Source organism: Anomaloglossus baeobatrachus, chromosome 7, assembly GCF_048569485.1.
Source record: "Anomaloglossus baeobatrachus isolate aAnoBae1 chromosome 7, aAnoBae1.hap1, whole genome shotgun sequence".
Lineage (NCBI taxonomy): Eukaryota > Metazoa > Chordata > Amphibia > Anura > Aromobatidae > Anomaloglossus > Anomaloglossus baeobatrachus.
Window position 1 is genome coordinate 227366500 of NC_134359.1, and position 17287 is coordinate 227383786.

The window sequence follows — 17287 nt, forward strand, 5'->3', positions numbered from 1 at the left end:
GTGAAAAGTCTGGACTTCAAGCATCCAGGTCATCACCTGAATTCTTCTTCTGCGAGGCCATGTTGTGATGGATGCAGTGTGTGGTTTAGCATGGTCTTGCTGAAATATATTGAGCGTTCCCTAAAATAGAAGTCTGGATGGGAATATATTGTTGTGCTAAACCTCTACATAATGCTCTGCCTTGATAATGCCTTTAGGCCACTTTACACACAGAGATAAATCTTTGGCAGATCTGTGGTTGCAGTGAAATCATGGACATATTGTTCCATTTGTACACAGCCACAAACCTGGCACTGATTGTCCACAATTTCACTGCAACCGCAGATTTATCTCTGTAAAGTGGCCTTTTCAAGATGTGTAAGCTGCCCATCGTATGGCACCAATACAACCCCATATCATCAGAGATACAGGCTTTTGAAATGTGCACTGATAACAAGCTGGATGGTTCTTCTCCTGTTGAGTCGGTAGGATATGGAGTCTGATTTCCATAAAGAATTTCACATTGTTATTCATCTGACCACAGAAAAGTTTTCCATTTTGCCTCAGTCCATTCTAAACAAACTAGAAAAGAAATCTAGAGACGACAGCAGCATTTCTGCATTGTGTTCAGATACGGCTTTAGAGCTTTTGTACATAAGCGCTTGCAGTTATACTGTAGATTGTACAGTGAATCAAGCTCAAGGATTTCTAGAAATATAACAAAGCTCACAGATAATTTATACCTATTATTAAAGAGTTAACCCCATACCTACAGTGTCCTTTCTAGCTATTTATCTTTACGTACTAACCATTGTCGTAACTTGCTTTTACACAATACCCCACACTTCTATCTTATCCATATTTTTTGGGCAATGGAGAAGCTCAATGCTTGAAGGAAACCTGTCATGTTCCAAAACACTTAGGCTGACATGACTTAATCTGCAGGTAAATAATGTTCTAAAGCCAGTTTCAGACATTGTGTTTCAGGTACATGTGACATCCGTTGTTAACACTGATGCAACACATAGCCATGTTATTCTCTGGAGTTACACACATAGCCGTGTTTTCACATGGACCATGTGACCCCCCACATGCACACACATATACATGTCAGTTTTGCACAGTCAGCAAAGATGCCACACGTCCCGCACACTGTGTGCAATGTACCGGAGAAAACATATGTCTTTGAAATAAAAAGATTTTTTTATATTCACCTATATCCAGCGCTGCTTTCTTCAGCTCTGCTGCCTCCTGCTTCGGACCCTCACTAATTATGCTCATGGAATATTCACTGCACCTCAGAGCTGGAAGCAGCAGCAGCACCACCAGGGACAAGTGAGTATCCAGCAAGCAGTGTGTGCGCAGAGTGCTATCCCGGAGGTCATCAGAGTTCCCAAAGAACTCTGATGAACCCGTGACGTGACACCCGCTATAGCAAAGGGGATCATCAGAGTTCATTGGGAACTCTAATAACCTCCTGGACATCACTGTACATGCATGTATGTATATACACACACACACACACACACACACACACACACACACACACACACCTCTTGCTGGATACTCACCTGTCCCCGGCAATGGTGCTGCTGCTTCCAGGTCCGAGGTGCAGTGAATTTTCCATGAGCATAATTAGCGGGGGGTCAGAAGCAGGAGACAGCAGAACCAAAGAGAACAGCACTGGATACAGGTGAATATAGAAAATCTTTTTATTTCAAAAGACATGTTTTTCCTGGCACGCGACACACATATGACCATACCCATGCGTGTGGCTTGTACCTGATTAAAACATGGACATCTGAAACCGGCCTAAGCCACGTGGCTACTGCATTGAGAGCCTGGCTGCTGCGAAGCAATTAACTTTATTCCTAGTCTCCAGCCTTCAGTCAGAAGCATGGCTGGTGCAGATTCAGTGACCGCTAAGTGCGCAGTGAGCGGCAGATGTAACCATGCACCCATCTGACAGCCGGCTCTGTACTGATGCACTGCCTGTCTGAGTGTGGTTATAACCGCTGCTCACCACGTACCGAGCAGTGACTGAAGTCACGCTGGCCGCACCTCTATGACTGCAGAAGGCCGCAAGGAAGAATAAGGTTAACTTCTTCCAGGCAGCCAGTTTCTCAGTATGGCAGCCGCACAACTTTAGAGTGCAATAAAGAGTACAATTACTAATCCGCTATGAAGCCAAAATATGGAAGAAGGGGGTGATTCCAATGGGTACCACTACAACTGCATCCGGGAATCATTGCATGGAAGGGACTTTGTCAGCACAGAATAGCTGTTTCAACCAAGCACAGATGCTCACTGCTACATGGCGTGAATATTTATTTCAATGCACCTTCCAACTTGCTTGTTTTCCATCTGTCTCCTCCCTTGTTTGCCTCTATGAAGCCAGAGCTGTCAAAGAAGAGGGAAGGGTGGAGATAGAGGGAATAGAAACAGGTGAAATGGTATATTTACATCCTGTGCGCACTAGACGTTTTTACCGCATTTTTGTCCTGAAAACGCTGTGAGATTGCTTCCCCAGCAATGTCTATGGGTTTTCAGAAGTGCTGTCCCCACACAGCGTTTTTTTTTGTAGCTGCGTTTTTGTGGTGACCACAAAAACGCAGCATGTCAATTATTTCTGCGTCTTTCACTCATTGAATGCAGTGCACAAAAACGCAGCCAAAAACGCGGTAAAAACGCATCACGTTTTTACCATGGGTGCGGTTTTTGCATTTTTGTGCGTTTTTTGCGGACAAAACGCACAAAAAACGCAGCGTGAATAAAACGCTTACTGCGCACATAGCCTTAGATGATTATCCCCACCATGAAGAACTGAGCGCCTGTACTTAGTTTTAACAGACATTCTGTGCAGCTAGAATCCCTTTAAGGGGACAGCACAGCTGTAAGCACAGAATGACTGTTCAAACCAAGTACGGGGCACTTGATTTTTCTGGGTAGGGCTAATAATTTAAATACACCTTCCCATGCTTGCTTTTGATCCATCTACTCCAGTTCCTGGCTCTATGAAGCCACAGCCATCAAAGATGAGCGGAGGGTGGAGATTGAGGGAAGCCAAGCAGGTGGGAAAGTGTATATAAATTATTAGCCCCGCAATGAAGCCCCACGCAAGATCTCAACTCGTGGGGTCAAAATGACCACAAGAACGGTGAGCCAAAAATCCCAGAACCACACAGGGGAACCTAGTGAATGACCTGTATAGAGCTGGGGCCCCTGCTTAAGCCAGTACATGTCCAAACCAGTTTGAAGTTTGCTAGAGAGTATTTGGATTATCCAGAAAAGTATTGGGAGAATGTCATATGGTCTGATGAAACCAAAGTAGAACTGTTTGGTAGAAACACAAATCGTCGTGTTTGGAGGAGACAGAATGTTGAGTTGCATCCAAAGAATACCATACCTACCGTGAAGCATGCAAATGAGAAAGCCGCGGAGACACCATCACATGTTTCTCAACGCTGGCAGGAAACTAGCCAGGTCTTTCACCGGGAAGGAACAACCACGGGAAGGGCAGTCTCCAGTCAAGGAGACCACCTATACCAAACATGGTATCCATCCATGGGAGAATGTCATATGGTCTGATGAAACCAAAGTAGAACTGTTTGGTAGAAACACAAATCGTCGTGTTTGGAGGAGACAGAATGTTGAGTTGCATCCAAAGAATACCATACCTACCGTGAAGCATGGGGGTGGCAACAACATGCTTTGGGCCTGTGTCTCTGCAAAGGGACCAGGTCGACTGATCAGTGTACATGAAAGAATGAATGGGGTCATGTATCGTGAGATTTTGAGTGCAAACCTCCTTCCATCAGCAAGGGTATTGAAGATGAAATGTGGCTGGGTCTTTCAGCATGATAATGATCCCAAGCACACCAGCAGGGCAACAAAGGAGTGGCTTCGTAAGAAGCATATGGAAGTCCTGGAGAGGCCTAGTCAGTCTCCAGATCTTAACCCAATAGAAAACCTTTGGAGGGAGTTTAAAGTCCATGTTGCCCAGCAACAGGCCCAAAACATCACTGCTCTAGAGGAGATCTGCATGGAGGAATCGGCCAACATACCACCATCAGTGTGTGCCAACCATGTTAAAACTTACAGAAAACATTTGACCTCTGTCATTGCCAGCAAAAGGGATATATAACATTTGACCAAATACATATTTTCCACCATAATTTGCAAATAAAATCTTGCCAAATCAGACCAAGTGATTTTCTGGATTTGTTTTCTCATTTTGTCTCTCCTAGTTGTTGTCTACCTATGATGTCAATTACAGGCCTCATCTTTTTAAGTGGGAGAACCTGCACAATTGGTGGCTGACTAAATACTTTTTTCGCCACTGTACAAACTCTTAGCGGAAGATGTGCTTGGTGGGACTGAAAGCCAGGACCACAGAGCTACAATGCTAAACACTGAGCTGCCATACTGCCGATTAAGATGGTGATGACCTAGCTGATGGCTGGGGTGCCTACACCCAGCATACCAAGGAATCAGCCATTTTTAGATCCTGCCTCTGTGGCCATAGAGAATATACTAAGTAGTGATCATTCTCAGGAACTGCAATAAAGCTCCTAGTGAAGTCAATGTGATCTGAGCTGCAAAACTCGTGAACGGCCATCTGCGTGGACGTTCTGCTACCATTCTTCACATAATGCCGATGGGTAGTGATGAGTGGACACTACCATGCTTGAGTGCTTGGTATTCCTTAAGACTAGTTGCATGCTCGGATGGGCGCGACTTGAGCATCCAAATATAATGGAAGTCAATGGGGGACTCGAGTATTTTACCAGGAAATCATCTGGGAAAGTGCTTGAGTCCCCCATTGACTTCCATTATACTTGGGTGCTTGAGTTGCGGCCATACAAGCATTAAGCTGCCCGTTACGAGTACAAAGCACGGTAGTGCTTACTCATCACTACTGGTGGGCACGGAACCAAAATATATTTAAACCATGGGGGATGCAGATGGCTTTATTGCTGGCTAACAATTATTGATTCAAAGTTGGAAGCAAAGCTTTATCTTACGTGCACAAAGTCAACTAATGACCGACTGACGACCTGTTTTCTAGATTGTTTATTCTGGATACAATTTATCAGTGCAATTGTGAGGTTATTACATTCCAGTCACTCCAAAAATTAAATTTTTATTAACTTGGTTATTACAACAAAGGGTTTTGCAAACATCATACAAACACATTGAAAAGGGTTCAAGAATTCACCTTTTGATTTAATTTAAACCAAATTTCTAAAAGAAAAAAAATAAAATTCTGAATTGTTGGTTTTCATTTTCACAGTACTTGCATACGAGAGATTAATTTGTGGAGGTGCCATCACAGCGACATAAAATTAAACTAAAATAAGTTCATTTTGTTGGTATTAAATAAATTACATATATACATTTTAAAGAAAATACATATTTACAAAGTGTTACAACGAACGACGGAAAGAACAGAACGGATGTGTATGTGCGGCTATACGGGAGCACAGCACAGGCCAGCATAAAAGATGGGAACTGTAAGAAGCATGGATGGCGCATGTTGTTACACACTGGTTTTCTAGAACAAGCCAACCTTTTAAAAGGGTTATTCAACTCCCCCAACTATTGGAAAGTGACCTTGAAAGGTGACGTTAAGTCCCCAACTATTTGGTGGCTCACGTGTTCCAGCAGCAAATCTCACACGCACCTGCAGTGACCAACGAGCTACATATCTACCGGATCATGTGTGAGCAGCCAGTATATATCTGCAGACTTACGGCACCAACCCACCTCACCTTCCGATATAACAGTAAGAAGAGCCCGATCACCACTTTAATGGTTAAACAAAGGCAAATAAGGGGTCCATTGTGTACTTTCATTACCAAAATAGAAAAAAAAGACTACTGTAAGGCCAGTCTGTTATCGCAGCTAAACCCAAAATCGAGGACAACAAAAAGAGAAATTGTTTCGAATATCAAAGATTCACTTTAAAAGGAAACCCATCAAGTGGTTTAATTTAGACTAGTTTTCGGTCACACGATCATACTTTCTCATGTGAGAATCGCTCCGTTAATGCCAATCACACTCAGTGTTTGATCAGAGTATGATCAGAGTTTCTCGGTGTGGACAAAATGGAAAAAATAAATTCTTCTCCATTCTGTCAGCCCGTGAAAAATAGACCTCACTTTTTTACGGACCCATTGAGTTGAGTGGTCAAGTGCGTTCCGATTTACAGATGCAAATTGTGCATGTTGCGATTCGATTTTTTCCTTGGACAAACTCGATTTGTGGAAAATGTACATGGCCCCATAGAATAACATTTGTCAGCGTGAGATACGATATTTGTTGGATCGCACTCGGACTGAAATTATGGTCGTGTAACTCTAGCTTAACAGTGAAGAGACTGTGACTGGTTATCGCTCCGCACCGCCCAGATGACTATGGACAGCAGTATCCGGAAACTTTGTAACTTCCTTTTCTCCATCCTAGTATAAGCAGCGTCAGGAAAGCTCTTACAATTGTAAGGCAATTGTGATCCTATAGCATTTTTGGCAGTGGTTTCAAACAAGTCTGTCAGCAAAAAAAAAAAATGATTGCTCAAAGTCAACCACAGGGTTTGGTGCACCCTTGGCGAGGTGAACATTTCAATGCACCTTCCTACCTTGTTTTCCCATCCATCTCGTTCCTCTTCTGGGTCCTATAAAGCCAGAGGGGTCAATCAATAAACGGAGGGTGGAGATATATGAAAGCAAATAGGTAAGAAAGTGCACTGAACTGCTCGAACTGAAAAGAGTGCTCCGGGGACCTGTGTTTGGGATGAACAGTAAACTTGCGCAGACAGACTGCCTTCAACTTTGATAGCTGGTTCCATTTAAGTGGGGAAACAATTTAGTTTATTGCAAACAAAAATGTGTAATATTGTTATTAAAAGGTGTATAATCTATAAAGAGAAAGAATCTTAGACTGGCAGAATAGCAGAATACATAAAATGTCAGTAACACCATCTGTGTACATGGCAATATGAACAGCAGAACAAAACTGCTGGGTATGTGTGTTCTCCAGCCTAGATTGGCTGGACATTAAAAAACGAAAATTAGAAAACACAAGTTGGTGCCACCATGTAACGGGAATAACCAGACTCCAAAGAACTTTTAAAACATTTAAAAGAGGTTGTCCCCTACTTTTACATTGATGGCCTATCCAGATCAATAGGAGGCGGACGCGGATGTGCAGTACCCAACTGCGGCCACTATCGAACACAAAAGCAGCTCCGGAACTGAGCGCAGTGTGTCGGACCCCGGCCGATCGGACATTGATGATATATCCTAAGGATCATCAAACCATCAATGTAAAAGTAGTGTACAACCCATTTAAAAGTACAAACTGGTTATGTTTTGTTTGATCTTACATATAAGTGTAATCTTATCGGAATGAGAATATCTTAACTCCTAGTCATTGGCATGGACGAAGGGTCAGGCCTGCTGGATTTTAACATGTCTGATCCTTTGTTCTCATGGGATATACAGTAAGCAGCTTACTTCATCCTACTCTTTTGAGAACACATTTGCTTGGCCAAGTGTGCAAGTTAATGGGTGGAGGTGGGCCGAGAGGCAGAGCAGACCACTCCGGGAGAGCAAAAAAGATACTGCCCTGGTCCAAGTCTGGTTCAGGCGTGCCAGGACAGTCTTCACTAGGCGTTTATAATTACTAGTCCTCAACCAACACCACGATACGCGTTATGTTCCTATTTTCCATATCCTTCGGTCACTCACGTGGCATTATACTTTACCTCTATTGCTTTATTTACAAGAAAAGACTCTTAATGAGTACTTGTTACCAGTTTAACGGCTCCAAAACACAATATAACTGCTGTCGAAATGTAAAAACAAAAAAAAAAAAAATCTATTTGCGTGTTGCACATAGTAGAGGTCAACACATAAAAATAAGTCATCCTGTACAGTATGAAAATTATCAGAGTAATCGGTGTGTAGAATGCTTGATAACAATAGAAGTATGACTGAAGCTGAAGTCTGGTGGCGCCCCCTAGAGCTGAAGGTTTGTGAAACGTTTAATGCTAAAGTGCTCGCTACTCTCTGCAGTAGAGACTGCCCTTAGAAGCACTTATGGCAGTGGCACACACCAAAATAAAACTTGTCTCACAGTGATGGGAATAAAACTGCATAGAGTTAGGTTTAAAGGGTTTAAGACTTTTGTAAAAATAGAAGTGAAGGTTAAAAATTAAAAAGAAGGGATAAGGTCTAATGCCTGAAGCTCCAGTGCAGCCAATCCAATAGTCCCCAGCAGGACAGGAGGTGGTAGTGGCCGGTTTTGCCATTACCTGACAGCTGAGGCTTGTGATTGGCTACAGAGATCAGGTCACTGGAAAGGGGTGTGATCACAAACGCACTGACTTCTGTAGGTAATCATAGGGCACAGCACTAACAGAAGAACGGGAAATCATCACTTCCTTCTGTCCTACCAGAGACCACCACTCCAGCCTTCACTGGAGTCATGGGGTTGAAGCAGGCATATATAGCTTCTTTCTTCCCCTTTTTTTCAGCAGTGTTGTCTTAAAAACCCTTTAGGTCATGTGCCCACGGGAGATTGTACCTGCGGACTTTTCTGCAGGTTCACACGGCAACTCTGCGGAAACCGTAGCTATCCACTGCTGTGGTATTTCTGCGGAATTGTTGTGGTAAACCTCTGGAAACTGTACCTCCACAGTGGAGTAGTGGGAATTCCGCATGAATAATCGGCATGCAGTTACATGCGGCTGCGGGAAATCCGCAACCGCAAATACCACAGCATGGATATAGCACTCCCCAAATCCCATAGGATAACATGGGTAGAGAGTCTGTACTTGCGTAAACCCGCGGATTTATCTGAAAAATCTAGAAAATCTGCGGGTTTTCCGCAGCAAAATCCGCAGTTACTTTCTCCCGTGGGCACATAGCCTTGTACTGGTTTCAACGTGTCCTACATAATGCGGTCAGAAGTTGTACAGGGTGAGAACTGCTGACAGACTCCCTCTAAGGGTTCGTGCCCACGATCAGTGTTTACAGCGTATTGGATGCAGTGTGCTTTTGCTGTGTCCGAAACACTGCGTTATATAGTACAAGCACAGTGGATGGGATTTATAGAAATCTCATGCCCACTGTGTGTGTATGGCCCGCAACAAAAACTGACCTGCGATGCGGCTTTCCGAGCCACAAGCATATCAATTCTTTGCTGTGGAGTCTCAAGGATTCTCCGTAGAGACTGCAATGCCCGAACCCTGATCAACGGCATAAGCAGCTGCGGTCTCCTGTTGAGGAGACTTGCGGCCCCGTAGGTCACGACCCGCCCAGGATGCAGCAGGTCCTGATCGTACATACGTACCCTAAGGGAGACAACTCAGCTCTTGCAGCACTAAAGGGCCTTGTACCAAGTACGGAAGTTGCGCTAACAAAAGGATAGGGATTAACTTCTGTATCGCTGTGGATCCATCAGCTGGGACCCCCCCTGGTCCTGAGAATAGGGGAGACTTGTACTAATGAAGCGGAAAATGAGCAAAAGCACCTCTGTGCCATTTATTCTGCAATGGAGGGGCAGTAATAGTGTTGGCCACCTCCAGAGTGACCACGTGCACCTTTTCACCATTCGTCATCCCCACTCCACTTTCCAGAGCCCCCATTCTCAGGATCGGTGGGACAGCAGAGGTCAGGAAGTCATCCCCTACACATGGATAAGGAGAATCTTCCATACTTGGTATAAAATTATGGTCGGTATATTGTAAATGTATACAAGTTGCATGGGTCTAGCGGCAAACGTTATTCACAAGGCTTAAAAGCAGGGAAGGGTCATTATTTGGTTACACTATGCAAAGTAATCATAAGAAAAGAAGAGAAATTTCAAGAATATTGAAAAGTGACAGATTTCTGAAAACACATTTTTCACATTAGGAATAAAAATTGCACTTAGATTCAATATCTTCACAAACCCTAAATAATTTAACTTCAGAGCTATCGGTGCTAGTAGGAAGTGAGGTTTAGGCAGCACAGGGGTATAATATGGCGCTTCTCAACTCCACTAATTTTGGATACAATTAGGGTTAATTTCGGGAAAAAAAAATTAAGAAAACTAATAAAAACATGTTGTGGTACAGCATATAAACATATCTACGCACCCCATTGCCAAGTTCTCATGAATTAATTAAATGGAGGAAATGCAAGTTATAAGTGCAATTTAAAAAGGTCAGAAGTTGGCCCAAAGATGGACCGTGTGTGAAGAGCAAATCATAAGTTACCACTGACCACACAAACAATCACAAATTCGCCCTGTGTGAACGCAGTCTTAGGAGGATTGCACTTAATATAGGCAGCTGCACAATATTCCTATGTAGGCTGTAAACCATAAATTCACTCAAAATCTCCAACACTCCAAAATAAAACAAAAGAAAAAAAAATATATTTCATGTCCAAGGGAGAGAAAAAAAAAAAATATCATTACACATAAAAAAGTATGAAAATATTTGACCTTAATAGTGCCTCTTGGATTTAAAGTCTTATTAAAATAAATGGATCACACAGTGACTGTAGAAAGAGGAGACGTCTTCCATCCTTTAATTCAGTGTCACGACTTGTGTCCAGTCCTGGGAAGGAGGGCTTCGTATGTCTCACACCGCTTGGGTTTCCAATCTTCGGAACTTTTTCACCACTAAGTCAATGTTAATGATTGGGTTGAAATATAAAGCCCAGTAAAACAAGCAGTTGCAGACAAACTGTGGGATTACAGGCCAGAAGATGGCAACAAAAAGTCCTTGGGTCGACATCTTCCAGAAATGGCCCCACATGTGTTTAGGGAGGGACCTGAAAGATGGAGTTGAAATGTGTTAAGTGTGTCGACGTAAGTTACACAGGTAAAAGAACAAGATGGAGGAGCATGTCTGACCTGGACGGATGACATTATTTCATCTTATATTGGGTCACATCAAATTATTAATTTTTTTTTTTTCTTTTAAGATTAGGAGACCGTTGAGCCAAAAGCTTCACAATAACTTAGTCCAGTGGATATGTTGACAGTCCGTGGCAGCTGAACAACAGCAATGCAAGCCCCCCACTAAATCACAGGACCTCTAATGGTTAGTACCGTGTTTCCCCGAAAAGACCCCGCCCGAAAATAAGACCTGAAAGGAGTTTTCAGGGAGGCTTAAATATATAACATCCCCTGAAAATAAGACCTAGCCGCTGTCAAAAATGAAGTGTCATGCAGCGGTAAAAAAGTTAAAAGACACTGCGGGACACTTCATTATAGACAGCGGACACCCCTAAAGAAAGAAGAGAGAAGACCCCCCCGATCATACTCACCATACGCAGACCGGGAGCAGGTGAGAGCATCAAGGTCCTGCAGCAGAACACACACACACACACACACAATAGATCGCATCCACCGATATCTCTTGCTTCTCGGCGGTGATACTGTGCAGTGCAGGGACCTTCCAGGACCTGCCGGATGATCACATGGCTGGAAGGACGTGGTATCTTCGAATGTTTTGAGTGTGTGCGCGCGATTGTAACAGTATGTGTGATATCGTGTGTGTGTATGCGATCGGATGTGTGAGTGTATGCTGTCTGATGTGTGACTGTGTTCTGATGTGTGAGTCGGCCAGACGCAGGGGAGCACAGGGAGGAATGATGTGGAATTTGATGTGTGAGTGAGTGCGATCTATCTATGCGAGTGTCAGCAGATGCAGGGGAGGCATGCAACATACCTGCTGGGAGATCACAGGGAAATCTGGGAGCCATACAGACGCCCGGGGCTGGAAAGTATGACGATCCTGGGAAGGGGAAAGGGGGGGTGGGGGTAGGGGTCTGCTTTTTGTGGGGGCTAACGTACCCCCAACCATGTCTCTTTCAGAATAAGACACCCCCTGAAAATAAGACCTAGTGCTTTTTTCAGGGCAAAAATTATTATAAGGCTGCTTTCACACTACGTTTTTTTAACATGCGTCAGGAACGTTTTTTTGCTGCAAAAGCGGATCCTGCTTTTACAGCAAAAAACGCATGCTAACGCATCTGTTATTTTGCAGGATCCTGTCACTGGATGTTTAGGGGCGGGCATTGGAGTCATGTGATCGGGAGTGAGGGGAACTAAACGTGCCAGACTGGGAGCCGGCATCTGACAGCTGCAGACGCTCGTAACCAAGGTAAACATCGGCCTTGGATACCCGATATTTATCTTGGTTACGAGTGTCTGCAGCTGCTAGGAGCCGGGCTGCCTGCACACGTTACCAACGTAAACATCGGGTAACTAAGAGAAGTGGTTACCCGATATTTACCTTGGTTACGAGTGTCCGCAGCTCTCAGGTGGGAGAGAGGGAGGAGAGGAAGGGGGAAAGACAGAGATAGAGAGGGTGAGGGAGGGAGGAGGAGAGAGAGACAGATCACGCGAGACTGGTTCTGGGCATGCTCAGTACTTTCTGGGCATGCTCAGTACAAAAGCAGGATCCTGTTACAACACAACTCAACGCATTCTGCTAGGCAGGATCCAGCGCTCATTGAAATGCATTGCAGCTCGCGGCGCAATGTGAAGGATCCTGTGAGATGCGTTATTTTGACAAAGGTAAAAAACGCTACAAGTAGCGTTTTTGAAACATGTTAAAATAACGCAAAAGTACGGATCCTGTGTCTAACGCACGCAAACTCATGCGAACGCAGGTGGACGAGAGTCCATTGCAAATGCATTGAAGTGAAAACGCATTTGCACTGGATCCGTTTTTCCGCTAAAAAAACGTTATGGACGGATGTTAAATAAACGTAGTGTGAAACCAGCCTAAGACAGTGTCTTATTTTCGGGGAAACAGGGTAGAGGACTGCATCATCATTATGTCACGGGGCAACAGATTACAGAGGCCTACTAATCAGAGGAGGCATTGGTAATGTTGTAGGTAGAGGTTCACAGAGAACTGCTCCACAGCCTATGGGCAAGGATGATCATTCACATTATTCCAAAACCTTATTCCTCATCTCTAAAGGGACTCAAATTTGGCAGCTACAAGCTGCGGCCACTATCAGTGAGCTCTTATATGCAGCATTTTAGAATACTGTATATAAGAGCCCAGGCTGCTCTGTAGAACGTAATAAATCACTGTTATTATGCTCACCTAGGGGGTGATCCAGTCCAATGAGTGTTGCTGCTCTCCGGTCTGGTGCCTCCTCTCTGTGGCGACAGATGTCTTCCTTCTTACCAGCCCAGTGTGGAGGACGTCCTGCATTATCCGCACTGGCCAGCATTGCGCTCTTGCACAGACGCACTTTGATCTGCCCTGCTCAGGGCAAATCAAAGTATTGTAGTGCGCATGTGCGGGCGGTCTTTAACCTTTAATTGAACCTGCGCCTTACAAGCTACTCCCCTGTGAATCTATTTAGCAAGAACAGGTTTTCAAATCCTATACAGCTTCCCTGCACTAAGAAGTAAAATGTATAAAGTTACATGTACTGGGTGCGCTCATCATTAAGATTCAGAATATGCACTCACCGTAATTGGCTGGTCGACCACAGTCTCCAAAATGAAAATAATTCCAGCACTGAAAGCAGCATGGCATTTACTATTATAAATCGAGACGTCCAGTAATGAACTTCTAGCCAGTCCCATGCAAACTCTGCAAGTAGTTGATATGGAAGAAACACATATTTGACAAGGAACTCTCGCCACTGTGTCCATGTTGGATCCTGTAAATCCTGAAAAAGGCACAAGATATGGTTAACGTATACATGTACTGTGAATTTGAAAAATTAGCAACAGAAATGAGGTGTTATACACTATATCTACAGACCAGGTGTAACATTTTGGCTGAAGCCTTTCAAAGCCTTAATATGTAGATCACCAGAGACTTCGCCCTATGTGGACAGTGTGGACACTGTATGACTACATAATGCATGCACTAAAAAAGGTGTCACTTCCACATAAAACGATTTTAGTGAAAATTTTACATTCCTTGATTCCTTGGTCAAAAGCAACCAGATTTTTCATATTTACAAACCAAATTGTTAGTTTCATGTTCAGGTCTATTAACAACGCCTTAATTCCAAATCACTCTGCACCCAAATTAAGCAAGGTAGTCACATTCATTAGGCTAACGTTGGCCAAAATCACCAATTGTGGTGAGAACAGCCATCCAAACAAAGTGTCTAGGGAGGCCAGACTTCACCACAACACCTTGACATACAAGAAATACAAGAATTTAGCATCTTAATTATACACTAAGACAGCGTCCACATGTATGGGGACGACAGGAGGTATAGCTGGTCATTTAATGTCAGTAAGGCTATGTGCGCACCTTGCCATTTTTTGGGACTACAAAGATGCAGAGTTTTTTGGCCGTTACAAACTCGTAAAAACGAACCGTAAAAACGTGTGTTTTTGCAGAGTTTCGGTGCGTTTTTGATCTCTGCTTTTACTGCGTTTTTCCAAAGCATTGCATCGGTGGAAAATGCTTTAAAACGCAGAAAAGAATTGACATGACCATTTTTTTTTCTCAGCTCAAAAACGCAGCTTTAAAAAAAAAAAAAGTTGTGTGCGGACAGCAAAAATGAAAACTCATAGGCTTTGCTGGGGAAGCAAAGTCATGCAGTTTTGAGCCCAAAAGCGCACCCAAAAAAGCACTATGCACACATAGCCTTAGTCATGTTGGGAAGAATGCTCATTGTGAGGCAGAACATACATTTCTCCTATCTAATCAATTGTGAGCGAAAAATAAATAATGAAATTTCACTAAATTGAGCAACAAGATTCTGATCTGAAATCATTACGAATCACAAAGGCAGCCGTGTTAGAAATAATTTCTTTAAATAGGTTAGTTTTGGTTAGTATTCACACAAGGCTCAACTAAACAATGCTGTATATTAGCTCAAATACAGCTTACCCGCACGTCAGGATTGCCACGTAGTGCGCTTAAGGCTACAGACACCTGTAGATTATACAACATACAGAAATCCCTCACTGCCTCTCATATATACCAAACTAAACAGGATACATTAAGTGTCACGACTAATAGAGAACATTTTACAGTCTAAATAATGAATGTTGCCTCTCCATTGCAGAGAGGTTATCAAAGTATTTGGAGTTAACTTTTTAGTTAAAATGGGTGCCAGATAATTTTCACTGGGGGCGTGTACTACATCTCCCTATATTATATTGACCAATTATAAGCAGGAACACACAAAAGGAGAGAAGAACATGCCCTCACGAAAGCTTAGAGCAGGCTTCTCAGTGTATGACAAGTAATGATACTGCTCTGATCTCCTGGTCTAACCTCCTGCATTAAAAGGGGTGGTTCACCCATATTTTTTATTGTCTAGAGCGATATTATATTGACAAACAATGTTTCTCTCAAATACCTTGTGTTGGCAATAGTGCCTGTGAGAGGCGCTATTGCAGACCGCTGCTCCCAGTCTAGTGACGTACCCGTCCAATGCTGCCACGTCACATCCGTGCAGCCGGCTAGTCTTCCAGACTCTGAGCTGTGAGCAGTGTTTCACTGCTGTCACAGCCCATTTGCTCCCCCCTCCTCCTCCCTCCTAGCACAGCACGGCGCGTCTCCTGCTCCCCCCCTCCCTCCTCGCAGAACGCTGCAAGCAAGAGACGTGCTGTGAGGGAACAGGGAGCAGATGGGCTCAGAATGTAGCCGGCTGCACGGATGTGACGAGGCAGCATTGGACGGGTACGTCACTGGACGGGGAACAGCGGTCTGCAATAGCGCCTCTCACAGGCACTATTGACAACACAAGGTATTTGAGAGAAACATTGTTTCTCAATATAATATCGATCTAGACAATAAAAAATATGGGTGAACCACCCCTTTAATCAGTGTGGAGGAGGAGCAGCGCAGCAGAGTTTAGCTGTGTCATATTACAAACACTCTCCTGATTACGGATTGTGTTAATAATTACAGTTACTTCTGCTGTGCTCAAGCAACTTGTACTCACTCTTAAGTCAGAGCAAAGTGTGGTGTTATTACATCTCACACAGAAGTAACTGGCCTGTTCTGGACTACTCCTGTGAGAGATGCATTGACATCCTGTTTTGATCTCACCACAGAGGGATAACAAGTTAAACATAACAGACATAAGTGAAGAGCTGCTAGTGCTAGGATAGTAGATAGTAGGGTTTGTAATGTGACACAGCTAAAGTCAGCTGTGCTGAGCCTCACTCTACAGGGACCTCATCTGAAAGGTGTTGGTCATCTGTGTATTCTAATTATGCAGGAGGTTAGACCACGAGACGAGTTGACCCTCATACCTCACTCTAAGCTATTGTGCGGGGGAGGGGAGTGTTCTTCCCTTTGAGCGTTGCCGTCTGCTTATAATTGCTCAGCACCATTCAGTAAGAAGTACAAGCCCCCAGTAAAAGCTATATGATAACTTATTAGGTAACAAATACTGTGAATGCTAATATTGCTGCAATGGTGAGGCAAAATTAAAAGGCATTATTACATCAAGTGCCCAGTTCAACATAAATATTGTAGATAAAAGGTCCTCCTTAAGGGACAGATCAAAATTTCATCCAGTATTGCTCGCTTTCAAACTTTTCACTTACGATCCCTCTGCTGGCCAAGAGTGGGAAATACGACTATTACTAATACTTTTCATATTCAATTTTCAGAATTTTTTTATATACATTATATCTTTATATTTGGTCACACATGCTGTTGAAGAGCGGCGGTCATTATTCAATTGCTGTGTGATTAACTGGCTGAGTTTTAGATTTGGTTTCACACATGAAAATTTCACAGATGGTATATGGACTGTGATTTTCAGACCAAATCTATAGCTCCTGACCTGAACTCACTAGCCCCATAGATTCCTTTGAGACTTTTGAATTTGGGTCACGATAAAACCGCAAATTGCAGTCAGTAAATGCATCATGAACTCAGACGCTTGAGACCGTGTTACACCTAACAATTATGGGCCTCCTGTATATGATGCTCATTAAAAAGAGCTGTGGTTCAATGACCGGTACATATTCAGAAAGCAGCGAGTCATGTCACAATGGTTTCCTTTGTTGTATACTATATATTGAGGTCTGATCCATTGGTTTTCAAACAATGTGACCCCCACTGATCACCAAGACTAAGGAGCTCCATTTCCGCTTATAATCATTGAGCTCCTCATGGTCACTTAAACATTAAAATTGCAAACACCGAGAAGGAAAAGTGGTGAAATGATATCAATCACAGACTCAAAAGATAGGTTACCAAGATAAAACAAGGCACTCTTCAGGGTATACTTAAAACAAAGTTTATTTTCAAAAGAATTTTGTTGTGAACATGTGACGTTTCGGCCACAGTGGCCTT

At 43.4% G+C, this 17287-nt stretch overlaps 1 protein-coding gene across 2 annotated transcripts in view; it reads right to left on the reverse strand.

Moving 5' to 3' along the window:
* Nucleotides 1-5102: 5102 nt before the first annotated feature.
* The window catches only part of BFAR (bifunctional apoptosis regulator), a 77123-nt gene continuing 64938 nt past the window's right edge, over nt 5103-17287 (reverse strand). The window contains exons 7-9 of one of the 2 annotated variants that reach the window (XM_075317932.1): nt 14858-14902; nt 13471-13673; nt 5103-10802 (exon numbers count right to left, since the gene is read on the reverse strand). In XM_075317932.1, the coding sequence (XP_075174047.1) occupies nt 10610-10802; nt 13471-13673; nt 14858-14902 (441 nt within the window). In that variant the 3' untranslated portion in view covers nt 5103-10609. The remainder of the gene's footprint in view (nt 10803-13470; nt 13674-14857; nt 14903-17287) is intronic. The other variant, XM_075317933.1, reaches the window with a different exon arrangement.